This window comes from Peromyscus leucopus, chromosome 3 (assembly GCF_004664715.2).
Source record: "Peromyscus leucopus breed LL Stock chromosome 3, UCI_PerLeu_2.1, whole genome shotgun sequence".
NCBI lineage: Eukaryota > Metazoa > Chordata > Mammalia > Rodentia > Cricetidae > Peromyscus > Peromyscus leucopus.
In genome coordinates this window covers 52645765-52662469 of record NC_051065.1, presented here as the reverse complement: position 1 = coordinate 52662469, position 16705 = coordinate 52645765, and the positions used below count along the sequence as shown (strand labels likewise).

The 16705-nt window shown below is 49.0% G+C and overlaps 1 protein-coding gene across 1 annotated transcript; it reads right to left on the bottom strand.

Moving 5' to 3' along the window:
• Positions 1-1003: 1003 nt before the first annotated feature.
• Fam180a (family with sequence similarity 180 member A) lies at positions 1004-16207 on the bottom strand. The gene is made up of 3 exons (XM_028866099.2): positions 15861-16207; positions 4016-4116; positions 1004-2465 (listed from the first exon to the last, which is right to left on the bottom strand). Exons 1-3 carry the CDS (start codon positions 15940-15942, stop codon positions 2121-2123), a joined length of 528 nt encoding a protein of 175 aa, XP_028721932.1. The 5' UTR covers positions 15943-16207; the 3' UTR covers positions 1004-2120.
• Between the last annotated feature and the right edge of the window lie 498 nt (positions 16208-16705).

Here is a 16705-nt window from a genome sequence, read left to right as displayed (position 1 = left end):
ATTACAACCTCAAAGACACCAACTAAAGTAGAAAAAAGGCAAGCAGAGCAACTGACTGTCAGAGAGCATGTGATGTGCAAATGAGAAAAACCGAGCAGCAGCAGCATCAGGGCTGGGGGATGGCTCAGTGGGTAAGAATATTTGCTGGACAAGCATGAAGACTTGAGTTCAAATCCCCAACACTCCATGTAAAAATCTAGATGTGGCCATGAACCCCAGTAAGTCCAGCACTGAGGGCTGCAGAGATAGGATGATTGCTGGGGCTTCTGGTAGCCAACCAAGCCCAAGTTCCCTAGACACCCTGTCTCAAGGGAATAGAGCAGAGAGTGGTAGACTGGGACACCTGACACTCTGCTCTGACCTCTGTGTGCATAGGAGGGGGCACTCCCCCAAATGTACATACAAACATTGCACATATACACACATATGCACATACACATGCACACACACATACACACACATGCACACACACGCGGAGTAAAAGTGAGAAGAAGGAGGGAGGGAGAGGGAGAAAGTCAGCATTAGAAACGGTTTGGGAGCTATGAAGAGAATACTTGGGTAAGAAAGAGCAGGACTGAGGGCTGCTGTTCTGAGCAGGAGAAGCTGAGGAGGAAACACCATGCTTGTTCTGGTACTTTCTACCTGCACTCCAGCTCTTCTGCAGAGAGACCATGCGGCTAGAACACGCAGGCAAAGCTCACCTGGAAGATTCTGGGAAAGTCCAAACTCATCATGCTTAAGTGGAGATTGTAAAATACCTTTTCTGGAATGTAGCCCAGCAGATGCCCTCATTCAAATATCAGACTCTCTGCAGTGTAGGTCCCAGAATCCAGCTGGAGCCCAGAAGGAGAAAGAAGCCAGATCTTTGTGCTGGGGCAAGGCCATCAGAACCCAGCTGCTTCACTCCCCCGACAGGTCATCACCTATGACCTCAGCACAGAATGTTAAGCCTAGCTTGTTGAAGAGCAGGCCACTCAAAAAAGATAGCTGTCAGGGGCAAGTATATGGGGACAATGAAAAGCGTACTTTAATGTGGACGTGAGGGGACAGCAGAGAACCCCAGGACCCCATACAGGATGGATAGATCTAGTATATGAGCTGGAGGGGGACTCCGCAGACACAGGACCCTCCCCTAGACCCTCACAGTTGCTAGATTACTGCAGCCATTTCATGAGTAGAAGGAACCTGAGAGCTGTCTGCCTCCTTTATTAGAATGTCCTAAATAATTTAGGTATTGAACAAGGCAGAAGACATTGCATGCATAACATTTAAATACCAACCGGTAATTACTTCATATAAATAACAAATAGATGTTGAACCAACATTTTGAAAATGAAAAGTTCAGCATTTGAAAGTAAACAATCTGTCGTCTGAAAGTGATTTTTATCAGGAGCACCAAAATCTGGGACACTACTCTAGTATTTTAGGACAGAGAAGCATGGTGGTGCCACCTCGTTCTTTAGGAGGGCACTATGTGCTTTAGCTTGGCCTCCATGTTCAAATGACAGGGCGTGGATGGACTGCGAGCACTTCCATGGGCCCTTGCTACTTCTCCTGTCTCAGAATAACTTCACAAAAGATGAGTCAAGCCATGTAGGTCCCCATGTTACTGACTTTCTGACGGATTCTTCTCCATGGCTTTGAGGAAAACATGTCCCTCTTGGCTAACAGCGCATTTATTTGAATGTATCTCTGCCTTTTTAATATTTACCATAGAACCTGCCAGAACATGTTCATTCAATACAGGTCTCTTAGAACTAATGGAATCTTCCTGCCACATCCGACTCCATCCTCAGTGTGTGTGTGTGTGTGTGTGTGTGTGTGTGTATGTATATCTCAGACTTCAGCTCATTACCAGGTGGACCAGTCGGCCTCTGGAAATGTCTTGAAAGCCCAATCTAGCCCTTTCTTTTAGCTCAGGAAACATTATATCATAAGTCAGAGATGTATGTCAGGAAGCAAGAAGAATCGAGAGTATTGTGATGACTCATTTATCTTTGCTATTCTATGTGGGCAGTACATACTTTCTTCACAGTCTCTGTAAGTAGAGTAGAGGATGAGTGTTCTGGAAGACTGTGTGTGCCTGTCCCTGCTTCAAGGTCCTGGCATAGGCCAGTCTCTCAGGAAGACACTCTAGGGCCAGAGGACCGCATCAAGTCATGCCTCAGGGCCTGGAAGAGGCTAATGAGGGCCTGGGCCCAGATGTCCTTCTGATGCCCTTCCGACAAGGCTGTCCTGTAGGCCGAGTAAGCCAGGGTCAATGCTAGCCTTTCAAAGTCTTCTTTCTTGAGGATTCCAGGGTGGTTGGCCAGGTTGGCGCTCAGCCTGCGGATATCTGGGATGTGCTTGGGGATTATATTGTTGCAGATTGAGTGGAAGTTCAAGGCCTTCCTCAGGGAAGCCAGCTCCTCGTCCTTGATGGAGATCTTCAGGTCTGGGCTGATCTCAATTTCAGCCAGCAAGAGCTGTGGAGAAAGATGAGATAAGGAAAAACAGGAAGCCAGGTATTGTTAAGGACAGAGCGAGGGTCACTATTCACACATCGGGAGGTAGCCATAAAAAGAGCTTAGCATCCAAGAGACCTGGGCCCCAGCTCTGGCCTTCCTCCTTAACTTCTCTGGGCCTCACCTTCCTTTTCTGTAAGATGACAAGTTTCAGTATCTACTTCACTGGGATAGCATGGGAAGCATACAAGACAAATAAAGGCAAATATGACCTAGTGCCTGGGATCAGCTATAACGCTGTCATTCAGTTAGTCGACCCCATCTTGTCTCTTTCTCTTTCACCTACCGAAGGGCTTCTGAAGTATAAACTGACCGTCACAGAGAAGATTGTAACCAGAAGTTGGGAATTTCAAGAATGCGGAGGGTTGTGCTGCGGGTAGCGGGATACAGAGATGTCGTCTTTCACTGGCTCGCAAGAATAGGGGCTCTTTCTATCTTCGTCGTCCCTGCCCTGTTCCACGAGTAACCTAGGAAATACTCCAAGAATGGAAAGACTCTGAATCCTAAGTGTCTTCTCCCCTCGGCTCTCCTCCGCCTTCCGTGACACTACCTGTGTCCCTCTGCTCCCCTCTGCCTTCCGTGACACTACCTGTGTCCTTCTGCTCTCCTCCGCCTTCCGTGATACTACCTGTGTCCCTCTGCTCTCCTCCACCTTCTGTGACACTACCTGTGTCCCTCTGCTCTCCTCTGCCTTCTGTGACACTACCTGTGGTCCCTCGGCTCTCCTCTGCCTTCTGTGACACTATTGCCTTTCTGAACCATTAATTTGTGACTCCCATTTTTAAGGTTTGGTAGAGGCCATGCATGACAGTTTGCTGCCCAGGGCAGCATTTGAAATCTCCTCCCTGGCTTCACTGTGTCCCAGGTGTCAAAGCTGGAGGGGAATTTTGGGTATCATGCTTAAACTCCATGTGACAGTTGAGAATCGGGCTCAGAGACTCTTGGCCAATGGACTCGAAGTTAAAGCTCCTCCCACTGACTCGAACCCAGTGACCTCAAGACACTCACTTGGTGGTTTAGAGGAGTGGGGTCCCAGGGAAGCAGGGGGAAGTGGTAGGACAGGCTTCTAGAAACTTAGATGGGTTAGTGGGGCAGCCAGACAGCATCTCTGTACAGCAGGCAAAGCCTCGGAGGCATGACAACACCAGGGTCCCAGTGTGGCTTTGCCAGGACACTACTGATGAGTGACGCCTGAAGCTTTTGCTTGGGACCTTCCACTCAGTGCCTGGGTGTGACGGGGCACCCATGGGACAAACCCCACCTTCTGTTATGCCTGGACTGAACTCTGAATACTGCCATTTCTGTCAGGACACACGGAAAAGGCGAGGTGGTCCCAGGAGTCCTCACTTTGACATAGGCCAGATTTTATCACCTCCGGGAATGCGTCTAGGCCATTCCCTGCTACAGCACAGACCAATCAAGTCCACAGGCCCAGGCAGACCTCTTCTCAGGAAAAGGGAGACGATGCATGTTCTTGGGTGACTTGGGTTGATGGCCTTCCCTCTGCTTACCTCATAGAGGAGTTCCACATCCTCCAGGGAGGTCTGCAGGACTGGGTTCAGTGGCAAAGACAAGGACCTCTTCGGCCGGTGGGCAGCGGGGAACAGTGTAGCTGGAAGAGACAGACTGACTTGTGGGACTGGCATACACATTGGCCACCTCTCTCTACTTAACCCTGAGGGGAAGCCCTCAAGTAGATCTTGAAGGTGGGTGGACGTAAGGTGAGGGGAGGTAACAGGCTCTCTTCTTGTGTCTCAGAGAGTTCCCAGGCACGTCAGATTAGTAGCTCATCAGAAGCATCCAAGAGACTGGAAACATTTATCAGCCTGGGCTACGTTTGTACTCAGAAATTTTGGTTAAAACAAAGCAGATGAGGCAAAATAGAAAAAAAAAAAAAAAAAAAAGCAAGCAAATAAGAGTACCCCTAATCCCACAGGGGAATCCCTCCCTGAGTGCTAATAGTCAGCATATAATTGCTCCTTTGCAGCCTCATCATCAGAGGCTTCGGCTCACCCAGACATCTGAAGTAGAAATGCCAAGGATCTTCACACAGATCACAAAGGAAAGGAAGCAGGGTGCTGTTAGCCCGTGACTCTGGGCTCTACTGGACCACGTGGCCGAGCTCAGCGCTTCCCTCCAGGGCCAGCTGATTTAATAATGCATTTACCACACAGTTAGGGCCAGGGACACGTTTGGAAGCTGAGGGGAGATGGATGGGTTCCTGGTGGGGTGCAGGATCGGAAGTGCTAGGGACTGAGGGAGGAGTGAAGGAGAAAACAGAAAATTGTTGGACACAGGATGATTACGAGAAAACTCCGTTCTTCTGGACTGGATCAAACAGCCCTTGCCGCGTGCTCAGCCCCTTCATGCAGCAGACAGCGATCACAAACGATTGACAAGCCTTGTGGGTAGAAAAGGATTGTGACCTTTAGAAAACCAGAGAAAGCAATGTAAAGACGACTGTGAGGGTGGCCCTCGGAAGTTGTGCAACTGTACTCTTCATGGCCATTGGTGGCTGCTCTGCTGTATGGTAGTGGTGTTCCTGAGACACCGATAAAACATCCGATTGTGTTCAGTGCACTAAATAAGCTATGTTAAATGTGCTAAAGAGGGCAGGAGCAGTGTAAAGCGTTCCGGAATGATCTCCATCAGAAATGATAACAGAAGACCTCAGCTTAAAAGGCCCTTCCTGAAAAGTCTATGGTTGAAATCGCTGGCTTCCCGCATAAAGCAGCTGTGTGCAGCTTTGCCGAAGTGGCCTTTGCTGCGGCTTGTTTGTGGCCCATTGTCACGAGTTCCTCAGGACTGGGGTGAATGAGATTTTGTGCTTCTGCGTGCCTGTTGTCTGGAAGTAGTGAGTGAGGTTCCTAGCAGGTTGTATGTTTTGTCTCTGTCTTCTCCTTCGTAGGAAACAAAACATGGGTACCTGGTATGGATCAAGGAGTGAGCCATGTCTGTGTGTTTGTGTGTGTGCATGTGTGTACACATACGTATGATGGCGCACTTGCTTGTAGGGGCACGAGGTGGAGACCAGAGGTTGACATTCAGATGTCTTTTTTAGTCACTTCTTTGCCTTTGTACTTTGAGACAGGGTCTCTCACTGAACCCGGGGCTTCTGTTTTAGCTGCAACGGCTGGCCAGGGAGCCCCAGGATCCTGCTGTCCCCATCCTACAGCTCTGGGGTGACAGGTTCATGCCACCACGCCTGGCTTTTCCATGGGTGCTGAGAATCTGAACTGGGGTCCCTGTGCTTGCACACGGCACCTGACCCTCCGACCATCTCCCTGGTCTCCTGTGTGTGAGCTTTTCTTTTATGCCTGTGTGAAAAGATGGTGGATCTGAGAGGAACTTCACTCCCCAATTCTCCCAGGACCTCTTTAGTTTTTCATTTAGTTTTTGGGGATTTCATATGAGCACGGTATTGACATCAGCACCTCTTCCCTCCTCCCTCCAACTCTTCCCATGTTCCTCTTGACTCCTCAAATTCATGGTCTTATTCTTTAATTAAGTGATATATATATATATATATATATATATACACACATATATACATGCGTATATGTATGTATGTGGATTTATAAACACAACTTTCTGAGTTCACTTAGTGTTGTTCCTAAGTGTTTAGGGTTGACTTCCAGGGATTTGCTAACCTCCTGGGGAGTGGGGGTCTCAAACCGGGAGAAGACTGATTCTCCCTCTCCCAGCAACCATCAGTTGCCTGTAGCTCTTCTTCTATGGGTGGTGGAGCCCTGTGGGAATTCCCCCACACATGTTGGCATGTCAGTTGTGTTGTCTTTTTGTTTGTTTGTTTGTTTTCTTTAAACCAAGGCCTTGTGGATTTTTTTAAAAAAATTATTTACTTTTATTTCATGCACATTGGTGTTTTGCCTGCATGCATGTCTGTGTGAGGATGTAGGATCCCCGGAACTGGAGTTACAGACAGCCATGAATCACCATGTGGTTGCTGGGAATTGAACCCAGGTCCTCTGGAAGAGCATCCAGTGCTCTTAACCATGGAGCCATCTCTCCAGCTCTGTGTGTCGTCATTTTTAAGGTCTTATAGGCAACCATACTGTTGAGATTTCCTGGGTGCAGTTTCCCTGTCGCATATAAAAGACTGTGTATCGCAGCCTGGTTCTCTGGCTCTCAGAACCTTTCCGTCCCCTCTTCTGAGGAGTTCCTTGAGCCTTAGGTGAAGGATTGTGTGGTGTATAGATCAGTTTGGGCCAGGCCCCCATGATTAGCTGTTGTCTGTATCTTGATCAGTTGTGACTTTCTGTAATGGTTTCCATCTGCTGCAAAGAGAAGCTTCTTCACAGGGGGAGAGCGGCACCCAGCTGTGGGCTGAGGGTAAGTGTTTAGAATATTGTTAGAAGTAGGCTGGTTTCGTGCGGTGTCAGCAGTAGGCTCTCTTCTAGGGCCCAGGGCCTCACCAGCTACAAGCAGCAGGCCAGGTTTACAGTACCAGGCATGAATTCCTTCCTTCCGAGCAGGCCTTAAGTCAATTTAGATGGTTGTTGGTTACAACCAAGACCAAAGTGCCATTATTTCATCTCTAGGATAGCTTGTTGTCCTAGCCTTTGTCATTATTGTTCATAGGCATAGCTGTAGTTGGGTGGGACTATTGATTGGTATTCTCCTCTGCTACCACCAGAGCTGGTCCTCAGGGAAGAGATGTCCAGGTCACTTCCAGCTGACATTCTTCATGTCATTTGCCACATTTTTTAAAAAAAGTATTTATGTATTTTATTTAGAGTACGTGTGTGCCTGTTTGTCTTTGTGTATACCACATGCACTCAGTGTCCAAGGAGGCCAGAAGAGGGATTTCCTGGAGCTGGAATTATAGGCAGATGGGGGTGGGTACAGTGTGGGTGCTGGCAATCAAACCCGGGTTCGAGGATAGAGCAGCCGTTGCTCTTAATTGCTGAACCATTTTGTTCTAGCCCCAGAACATCTTTCCTACTGGGAAATTTAAAATATCCACCTTTAAATCCTCCTTCGTGCTGTAGGCAGTGTATCTCATCAGAACATGGGCCCTCCAGCAGAGGAAGGGGGAAGGGGACAATGTCATGGGCAGGGACTCTCAGTTTTCCCTGTCATTGTGGGCTCCCTAGGGGGTCCCCAGGGAAATTACCATAGTTTCAGGCCTGAGCTTTCTTCACTTAGTCCCTTTCCTGAGGACACAGCTTGTATCATGCTTATGTTATTTAGGGAACCCCTAATTCTCAGAGTCAAGGAGAATACACTTCCCCATTCAAAACTGAGCTTAATGATGGACGCGGTCATCCCTACAGCTGCCAGTCTCATACCTAACAATGACATTGGTGGTAAGCATTAGAAGCAGCCTCAGCCCCCCAGACTAGGATGGTGGTTATGTGGGAAGTGTGTGGGGTGCACAAATACCTTGTTTTTCCTTTTCACACACGTGTGTGTGTGGTGTTTGCATGTGTGAGTGCACATGGGCATGCGTGCATGCATGTGGAGAGCTGAAGCTGAGGTCAGGAATCTTCCTTGATCACTTCTCTACCTTATTCTTGGAGGCAGGGTCTCTCAGTCAAACTCAGAACTCACTAGTACAGCTACCCAGCTGGAGCACAGGTATGTTAAAGGTGGGTCCCTCCTTCCCTTCCTTCTCCCATGTCCCACATTGGTCCACCTCTTGGCACTGTTGAGCCCCATATTTCTATAGCTGCTTTGATCCTGTGCATTGGGTAAGGGCAGAACCATTATGTCCTTAGACTGCTGGAGGGTAGCTGCCTTTAGGGTGACATCTCAGTGAATCCTCAACTGCTTAGATGTTGCTCTTTAGGCAAGACCTGGAGATGTTGGAGGTAGCCAATGAGAAACAGTTCTGTTTACCCAGGCAGTGTCAAACATGGAGGTTTCCGTCCATGTTTAACAAGTGGTCCCCCACCCCCCACTACTCTAGATGCTCTTGTCCATAATGATGAGGGCTGAATCCTGCCAAAAATGCCCATGGCCAAAACAAGTGCTGGTTGGGCCTGAGCACAACGTGTACAAAGCTTGAAATGAGTCTTGTTCTCATATTGCTGGGTGACAGCCCTGTTTCCCCAGGAATCCTCCCCCATTCACCCCTGGGCATGCATCTACCTCCAAGGCTATCTCGCCCGTTCTGCACACTTAATGCCTTGCTGCCTCCTCGCCTGGAGAGGGCTTTCAGGATTGCCAGCTCCTGGGATAGGGAGTGTTCTGCTCTCTGTATCAGCTCTGCATGCTGAAAGGCTCAGAAGGTGAGCTCAATAGGACTGACTTAAAGGAACAACTGGATGTTAAATAAAACAGCAGCCCTGATGTGTGGATGCTACTGTATGTTTGGCTCCTTGTTGGCTGTGAGCCGTCCATGAACTGTGTGGCAGCATAAACTTGGCAAGGAGATAGTCCTGGGTGGCATTCTCCTCCCACCAGAGGGAAGGGAGAACAGGGAGAGAAAATGGAGACAGCAGAGTGCTAGAGAGTGCCCCCACATCTCCTGGACCCCTGGGTCTCAGACAAGAAGATTGCTGGAGGCTTTGCTCAGAGTCACAGGCTTTGTGCACATTCTGTGGGGTGTAAACCTGGCCTACTTGCTTGCTTGTTCTTCTTCCTAGTGTGGCATACCCAGCCCAATCACTAAGCATCTCTCTGGGGTGTGACTGTCCTCGTGAGAGTCACTCCATGTGCCTGTCTCAAGGACACTTGGGACTCACTGGTCTTCTTGCTTAAAAAGTCTGCAGTACAGGCCGGCCTTGAAAATGAGGACACAAGATTGTCCTCTTCTTCACGGGCAGATGAATATCTATGACACATTGGACCCACCAGCACAGAACAAATGATTCACTATGATCATGCTAGGTGGATCAAGCTACTTTAGAAACTGGATCCAGACATACATGATTCATCTGTTACAGCAAGTCCTGTCCATGCTTTCTGCTTAGAGACATGGTTGAACCTCAAACAGAAACTGCTAAACAAGGCACTCCTGTATTAACAGTAACCCTAGAGTATCCACTGTGTGCCCGTCAGCAGGCTGTGTCTTTCCATGTGTCCATGAAGAAGTAAGTCTCCACTTCCCATTTGAGAGATGAGGATGCTCAGAAGTTAAGGACCTTGCTCCAGACCACCCAATTTGCTTGAGATAGGACTGAGAGTGTGGTAACAGTATGATAACCATCCTGCAGGCTCCAATGCCCAACCTCACAGACACAGGTAGACAATGCCCTTTTGCTCCAAGCCTGGTTGTTCTTCATTTCTCAATAATCATGGGAGAGATGTGTGTCGCATAAAATGTGTCCTTAAATGAATCCCACACATATGGAGGTCAAAAGATAATTTATGGGAGTCAATTCTCTCCTTCCATCATGTGGGTTTCAGGGATGGAACTCAGGTCATGAGGCTTAGTGGCAAGTACCTTCACCCACGGAGCCATCTCTCAACCCATGCCACCTTTTCAGGTCTGCACACCTGCCTGTGTTTAGAGGAAACATTACCACATTAAGTAGCTGTGTTTTAAAATCTCCATCACCGCCTAGCATAGACCCTTAGCTGCTGTCTAGCAGTCCCTGGCTTTCCTGTCTCCGCCCATGCTCACACTTTCTCAGACAACTTCTTCTCACCTTCAGCTCCTCCCTCACACCAGTCACCTGCTTCTTGTATACACACACACACACACACACACACACACACACACACACACACACACCACCTTCTATGGCCTTGAGAGTCATATTCTCCATGTGTGCATGAAGCCTCTGTGAAGATGCAGATCTGGCGATTCAGCCTTTTCTTTCCTCTGTCCTTCATTTTCTCCTCTCCACTGCATCTTATAGGGATCCACAAACATATGGCTGTGTCTTCCATGTGTTTCTACCTCCTCTTTGCCCCAAGTGCCCATTCTGCTCCCCTGCCTGCTTGCAAAGCTACATGCTGGTCTCACAGTCTTGTGTTTCTTTTCCTGGCCACACTGACTGATGGACTGATGCTCCACTTTTAGGTTTCTAGGCAGACCCTCTTTGCTCCTGGAGCTTCCTTTGGGGATTTGTAATTGCTCTTCTCCCTTACCTTCAGCTTTGGGCTAACATCCTGTCTCCCACTTACACCCCTCCACTCCCACCCCTTGCATACAATCCCAGCCACACATACTCTCTCACACACATTCTCCCACATGCTCTGTCTTAGGGTTTCTATTGCTGTGAAGAGACACCATGACCACAGCAACTCTTTATAAAGGAAAACATTCAAATGGGGTTGGCTTACAGTTCAGAGGTTTAGTCCATTATCATCATAGTAAGAAACATGGCAGGCAGAATGCAGGCTGATGTGTTGCTGGAGAAGGAGCTGAGAATTCTACATCCAGAATGGCAGGCAACAGGAAGAGACTGAGACACAACACACTAGGTCTGCCTTGAGCTTCTGAGACCTCAAATCCCACCCCCTAGTGACACACTTTCTTCAACAAAGCTACACACACCTACTCCAACAAGACCACATCTTCCAACCGTGCCGGCCTCTAGGGCCATTATTAATCAAACTACCACATACACACTCTCACATACTCACGCACGTGTACTCACACATATCTCCTGCATCATCCCCAGCTCCCTCAGCTGTTTAGTTGCCGTCTTTGGCTGCCTCTGTCTTTAACATTCCATATCCAACTAATCAACAAATTTTGGTGATGGTGCTTTCCAAATTCATCAGGAACTGGCCTACGTCTTGCCACATCCCAGCAGTCTCCTGGTCTTCTAGCCCTGAGCATTTCCCTTAATGATGTCTCTAGCTCCGCCCCTGGCTCATCCTTACTCTGTTCTGAGGAAGCTACCTGGAGTAAATCTGTGGAAACAAGGGCCTGCAGATGTCACTCCACCCAGAACCTTCTCTGGTTCTATTTCTTTCAGAGGACAAGCAAAATAGCTCCACACAGTACCAGGTGCTCCAAGATCAGAGTCCTTGTCAGCTCTGCATGCATCTCCCATCTCCCTGGCTCACATGGCTCTGGCCACAGACAACCTCACTGTCTTTAAGCACATCTGGCAAGCTTTAGTCTCAATGCTTTTGCCTACCTATTTCTTCTGCCTGAAATAACTGTCCCCAAGCTCCACAGAGATTGTGAGACTCCCTCCGTCACCCCTCAGGTTGTTTGTGACTTTTTTCAATGGGGCCTTCTGTGACTCCCACAGAAGATGATAAGCCTTTGTGCACACTCTAGCCTCTGTCCTTACTTTATTGCCATGCAACAAGTCACGTAATTTCTTTATTCACATGTCTTTTGTCGTCGTCCCGTGCCCCCCCTACCGCCCCCACTAGAATGTCAGCTCTACGAGGGAATGGATCCCGTCTGTGTTGTTCATCACTGGATTCCCAGTACCTAGCATTGTGCCCATTACTGTTTGTTGACTGGATAAATGATATTATAGAGACACACTACCCACTCTGCCACTGAGCTTGGTTCTTTTCAGAGCACTTTACAAAATCTTCCTCTTTGCAAAAGAGTGAGTCTGTCATCATTTGGAGTTTCAGGTCTGCTCTCAGCTAGGAAGCAATGTTTACTTTGGTCTGCTCAACTCCTTCTCCTTATCTCTTCGGAGTTCCAGCTCCAGCACAGAAGGAGCTGCTTTGCATTTATCTTTGTTAAGGCAGTTGCTATCTCCCCATGCTTGATCCTGTGCAGACGCTGTGGCGTAGCCCACAGCCAGAAGGCGCCTGAGGAGGAAGCTGGCTCATAGTAGAGTCTGATCTCTGACTTGTCACGATCCCGGTTCAAAAATCCCTTCTGTCGTCCCCCTCCGAGCCCTGTGTGTGGAGCCCTTGCTTGGAGTCCACTCAGCCATGTACGGCACTTGCACTAAAGAACTTGCTGGAAAGGATGAAGGCTGCAGACCGCACCGAGCCAAAGCACAGCCCCATCGTGAATGAATCCTTGAAGCAACTCTGGGTGTGGAAGGGAAATGTTCTTGCTAATGAAAGATCTTCTGCCAGATTATGATGTGTCATTCACTTCTTGGCTCCTGGGCCAGCCTTTTGGAAAATCGGCGCTGTTCAGAGAAAGCCACGGTCATAGCCTCTGTGCCAGGTTCCTGCCGGACAGTGTTGGAGAGGAGCTATCTTGACTAGAAAGCTCCACAACAGGGGGATGGAATGATGACAAGGGAACAGGGTAGTGAGTCTGATCTCAGATGGACACGGGGCCAAGTCCACTCAGCCCTGGAGCTGCGGGATCCAGGGCTTGTCCCCTCTTGTCCCAGCTCTGTGCTTTTCTCACCTGCAAACGGTTATCTGCATGGAGAGCAAGGTGACGCTGCCGGGGTCAGCATCAACTCTTGCTGGCCGCTGCTCTTACCCGGCAGAGCATCCAAGAGCAAGGACACACACCTGAAAAGGATACTCCACTAACCCTCAGGGTTATCTTCTTTACCGAACGGCTTCATAAGTAAATACTTTAGGGGGTGGTGTGATGGCTCAGCAGCTAAGGTGCCTGCCACCAAGCCTGGCAGCTTGAGTTCAGTCCCCAGGACACACGTGGTGGGAGGAGAGAACTGACTCCTGCAAGTTATCCTCTGACCTCCACAAGTGCCCAGTGGTACACATGCGCGTGGGTATATAAACAAAGAAGTAAACGTAGGAAAGTAGAAACAATTTATATGTACTTAGTGACAACATAATGATGGTTATTGGTTATTAGGTACACATTTTTCAGCTTTTTAAAGTCAAGCAAGTCCTCTCCCTTCAAGCAGTGCTCTGACGAGATGCTGACGTGGGCTGTGTATGTGTAGGTTGGTGTCCTCAGGTGGGCCCTGCTAACCACAGTAATCTTAGGTGAGTCATTGGGATTTCATCATGCTCGTAGGGCGGGAATGGGCAGTTCTGGATCTTGCTGTGGAATCTCCTAGGCTGGGGGGAATCCTAGAGAGCGCTTCTTAGGGAGAGGATAGGGCAGGCTCCCTTTGGGTTTCTTTCCATACAGAGGAATGGGGTGTCTAGAGGGGTGTGGTGATGGTGTGGGGGCAAGGATGGAAGAAAACAGTCTTAGAAGGAGGGCTTCCCTCAAACTCTTTTTAGGGGATTCATTGAAAGCAGGGTGGCAGTTCTTGGCTGGAATAAGATAAGATAAGAGGGATAATACCTGTGGGAAACCATTATTTGTGTGTGTGTGTGTGTGTGTGTGTGTGTGTGTGTGTGTGTATGTGTGTGTGGTGTGTGTGTATGTACAGCCTTGAGAATGTCACCCTCAGGAACATTGGCTTAGGCTGGTGGGTGGTGAACCCGGGGTCCCTTCTGCCTCAGCCTCGGCAGCTCTGGGATTACAAACACAGGCGGCCACACCCAGCTTTTCTTCAGGGGATCTGGGGTAACGCAGGCCCTCATGCTTGCACGGGAAGCCCTCTATTAACTGAGCCCACCCGAAAGTGACAAGAATTGTGTCCTTTTGTAATTAGAAAAACTGTATAAGACAAAGGAAAAATAAAAACCGACCACATGGAAGAGTTTTGATGAAACTTGGAAGGACTCCATATCATTTGTTGCCTCTGAATACAGTCTTGAACTGTATGGTTGTCCTATAATGGGCTTTTAGTCGTTTGTGTTGGCCTTGATCCTTTATAGCGCCTGAGGCCCTGCTGAGGAAGCCTTCCCAAAGAGCCTCAGATGTTGCTATCAGACCTCTGTAGAAAGCCTCAACTTTTCATTAATGCATAATGTTTTTTCTAAGTGGTATGGTCACCAACATGTAGCATTTCATCATTTTTGAAGCATATCTTGGAATAGGACCCTCAGATCAGCCTGGTGAAGGCAAGTGTTGCTATTGTTAAGATGCTACTTGCTAACAACATCCAGGGGAATTGGGAGCCTGTCAGAGATCGCGCTGCTTGCTGGCTTGTTAGAGGCAGGGCTGAGATCTCTGAGTCCTTGCAGGAGTGCTCCGGAAGCAGCTGGCGTGTTTATGAGCCTTGTCACATGTCCAGTTGTCTCTTGGCTTCCGGACAGTCTATGCCTTCAGAAGAGTAGATGCTTTTGTCTCCTTTGAATCAGCAAATTAACTTGTGCTCCTGGGGTGGCAACAGTGAGGGACAGAATCCAATTCTAAGAGCTCTCTGCTTTCCACCCCCCAAGTGTGACTGTGCACATGATGGGCAGGTAGGGGTGTGTGTGTGTGTGTGTGTGTGTGTGTGTGTGTGTGTGTGTGTGAGAGAGAGAGAGAGAGAGAGAGAGAGAGAGAGAGAGAGAGAGAGAGAGTTCTGTATTTTTTACATCTTAACAACACACACTCCCTGGCTCTGTTCAGAGGTCTGCCAGTCCCTAATAATCAGGATTAAGCACAGGAGGATAAAAGGAAAGATTAGGCCTTGGTCTCCTCCTTCCCATTGCAGCATAGGCCGCTCTTTCCTCCCCTGACGTTGTATCTGAGAAAGAGGGGCACATCCATGTCACCATGCCTATTCTTATCCCACTTGGGGTCTCTGTAAAGAGCTTCTGGATTGACTTGAGGGAACACTGTTTTTCCAGCTCTTTCTGGGGACATGAACGCAGCTGACTTTAGGCAGCGGAAAGACTTCCCTCCAGACTGGCATGGGGTGGGTGGCACTCCCAGTTCTTCATCTCCTGATAGTGATAAACTAGCTGGCTTGATACGTTCCCAGTGCCTGCCAAGCACAGCCAGACCCAGGGCACAGAGTAAAGATGCCACCCTGGTTCTGAGAAGTGACATCCCGAGGGAGAAGATGTCAGTGTGAGAGAAAAACTTGGGCACAGATCCCTTCCTTTCCACGGTGGCTTTATGGAAGCGGCAGGAGCCAAACACACTGGATGGAAAAGGTTCTTTTTTCCTCACCTTCTACCAGACAGCTCTACCTGGATGCAAAAATGCATCCATGGCAGCTTGGAGATCTCACTCTTGGCCAGTGTGGCCAAGAACTCTTTGTCTTAGTCCCTCAGGTAGCAGCCTCCTGCATCCCAGGGGCCACCATTCTGTCAGGCAGGCAGCAGAACTCGAACTCGGCTAGTCTCTCAGGGGTCCAAGTCATCCCAGCAGGGATCTGGAGAGAACCTGTCCCCATTCTCTGAAGCAATCAAGAGTTCTTTCTGGCTCACCAGCACGGGGCAGCCCTATGGGTTCTCAACCTCCATCAGGCTCCCAAATCAGCTGTTTTATGTTTCTCCCGTGTCATTTTTTTTTCATCAACTTTTACCAAGAAGGAGCTTTTCAGGAGCATGCCAGGAAAGCATAGCTCACCGGTAAAGTTGGTTTACAAAGCGGTAACAGGGCTTCTAATTCCTCCCTCCCTCCAACTCCACTCCATAACCTCAATTCTATTCAAGAAAGATGAATGAAATCAGAGAAACAAATGAATAAAAACAACTCACCCCTGTTCCACCTACACGACGCAGTAGCCTGGGTGCTGGAGAGCAGCAGCAGCAGCAGCAGCATCAGGACCTCCCAGGGCATCTTCCAGAAGGGAGAAAAATTGATCCTCTATCCCTGTGGGACCTCGGGAGCTCCAGGTGAGCCCTGAGTTCTCCTCCTGGGGATGACAGAGTTCTCACTGCTCTTTCTTGTCTAGAAGGGCAGCAAGGGCCTCTCCCTGGCTCCACAGGGTGGAGGCGGATGCTGCCTCCTGGGTGGGACAGAAGTTGGTACCTCTCCTAACCTAAGTCTCTCTGGGATTGGGGGACTGGGCTTCCACACAGAGGCTCTGTTTTTGAGCACATCTGGAGTGACTCACAGGGCATGTGATCTCTTTGGCAGTGGGCTAGATAAATATAATTTCTGTACTTGAGTTCCATGTGTTGGATGCACCCACTGGAATTTTTCTTTAACAAACAGACCCGCGGAACTTGTTAGAGAGCCCGGCGAGAAATTGGCTGTCCACCCCTCCGCCACCCCCCCCCTCCCCACATACTACTTCAGAGCCAGGACCGAGGGCTGGAAGAAGAGCTGGGAGGTCGCCTGGCAGACAGTGGGGCTGGTGGAATTCAGAGCTGCCTGTAGGACAGCACAGTCACTGTAGTTCTGGGGTGGAGTGTCTCTGCTACCCTTCCCTCAAGCTAGACTTGTGGATCATGGGGTCTGGCACCTTTCCTAGGTTCTGGGTAGGGGGGACACTGCCAGGTTGTAAGGAGCATAAATGGACAGGTGACATGGGAAATAGGTATTGCCTTGTGAACCTCTGCAGATGGTAACACAGGAGGCTAAGGATGAGCTCCCATTC

Excerpts from the sequence above, each read along its gene's own strand:
- Fam180a (XM_028866099.2), bottom strand. The coding sequence starts at position 15,942 with ATGCCCTGGGAGGTCCTGATGCTGCTGCTGCTGCTGCTGCTCTCCAGC. Across the intron at positions 4,117-15,860 it reads GTCGTGTAGGTGGAACAGGG|CTACACTGTTCCCCGCTGCC; the intron begins GTGAGTTGTTTT and ends TGTCTCTTCCAG. Across the intron at positions 2,466-4,015 it reads ATGTGGAACTCCTCTATGAG|CTCTTGCTGGCTGAAATTGA; the intron begins GTAAGCAGAGGG and ends CTTTCTCCACAG.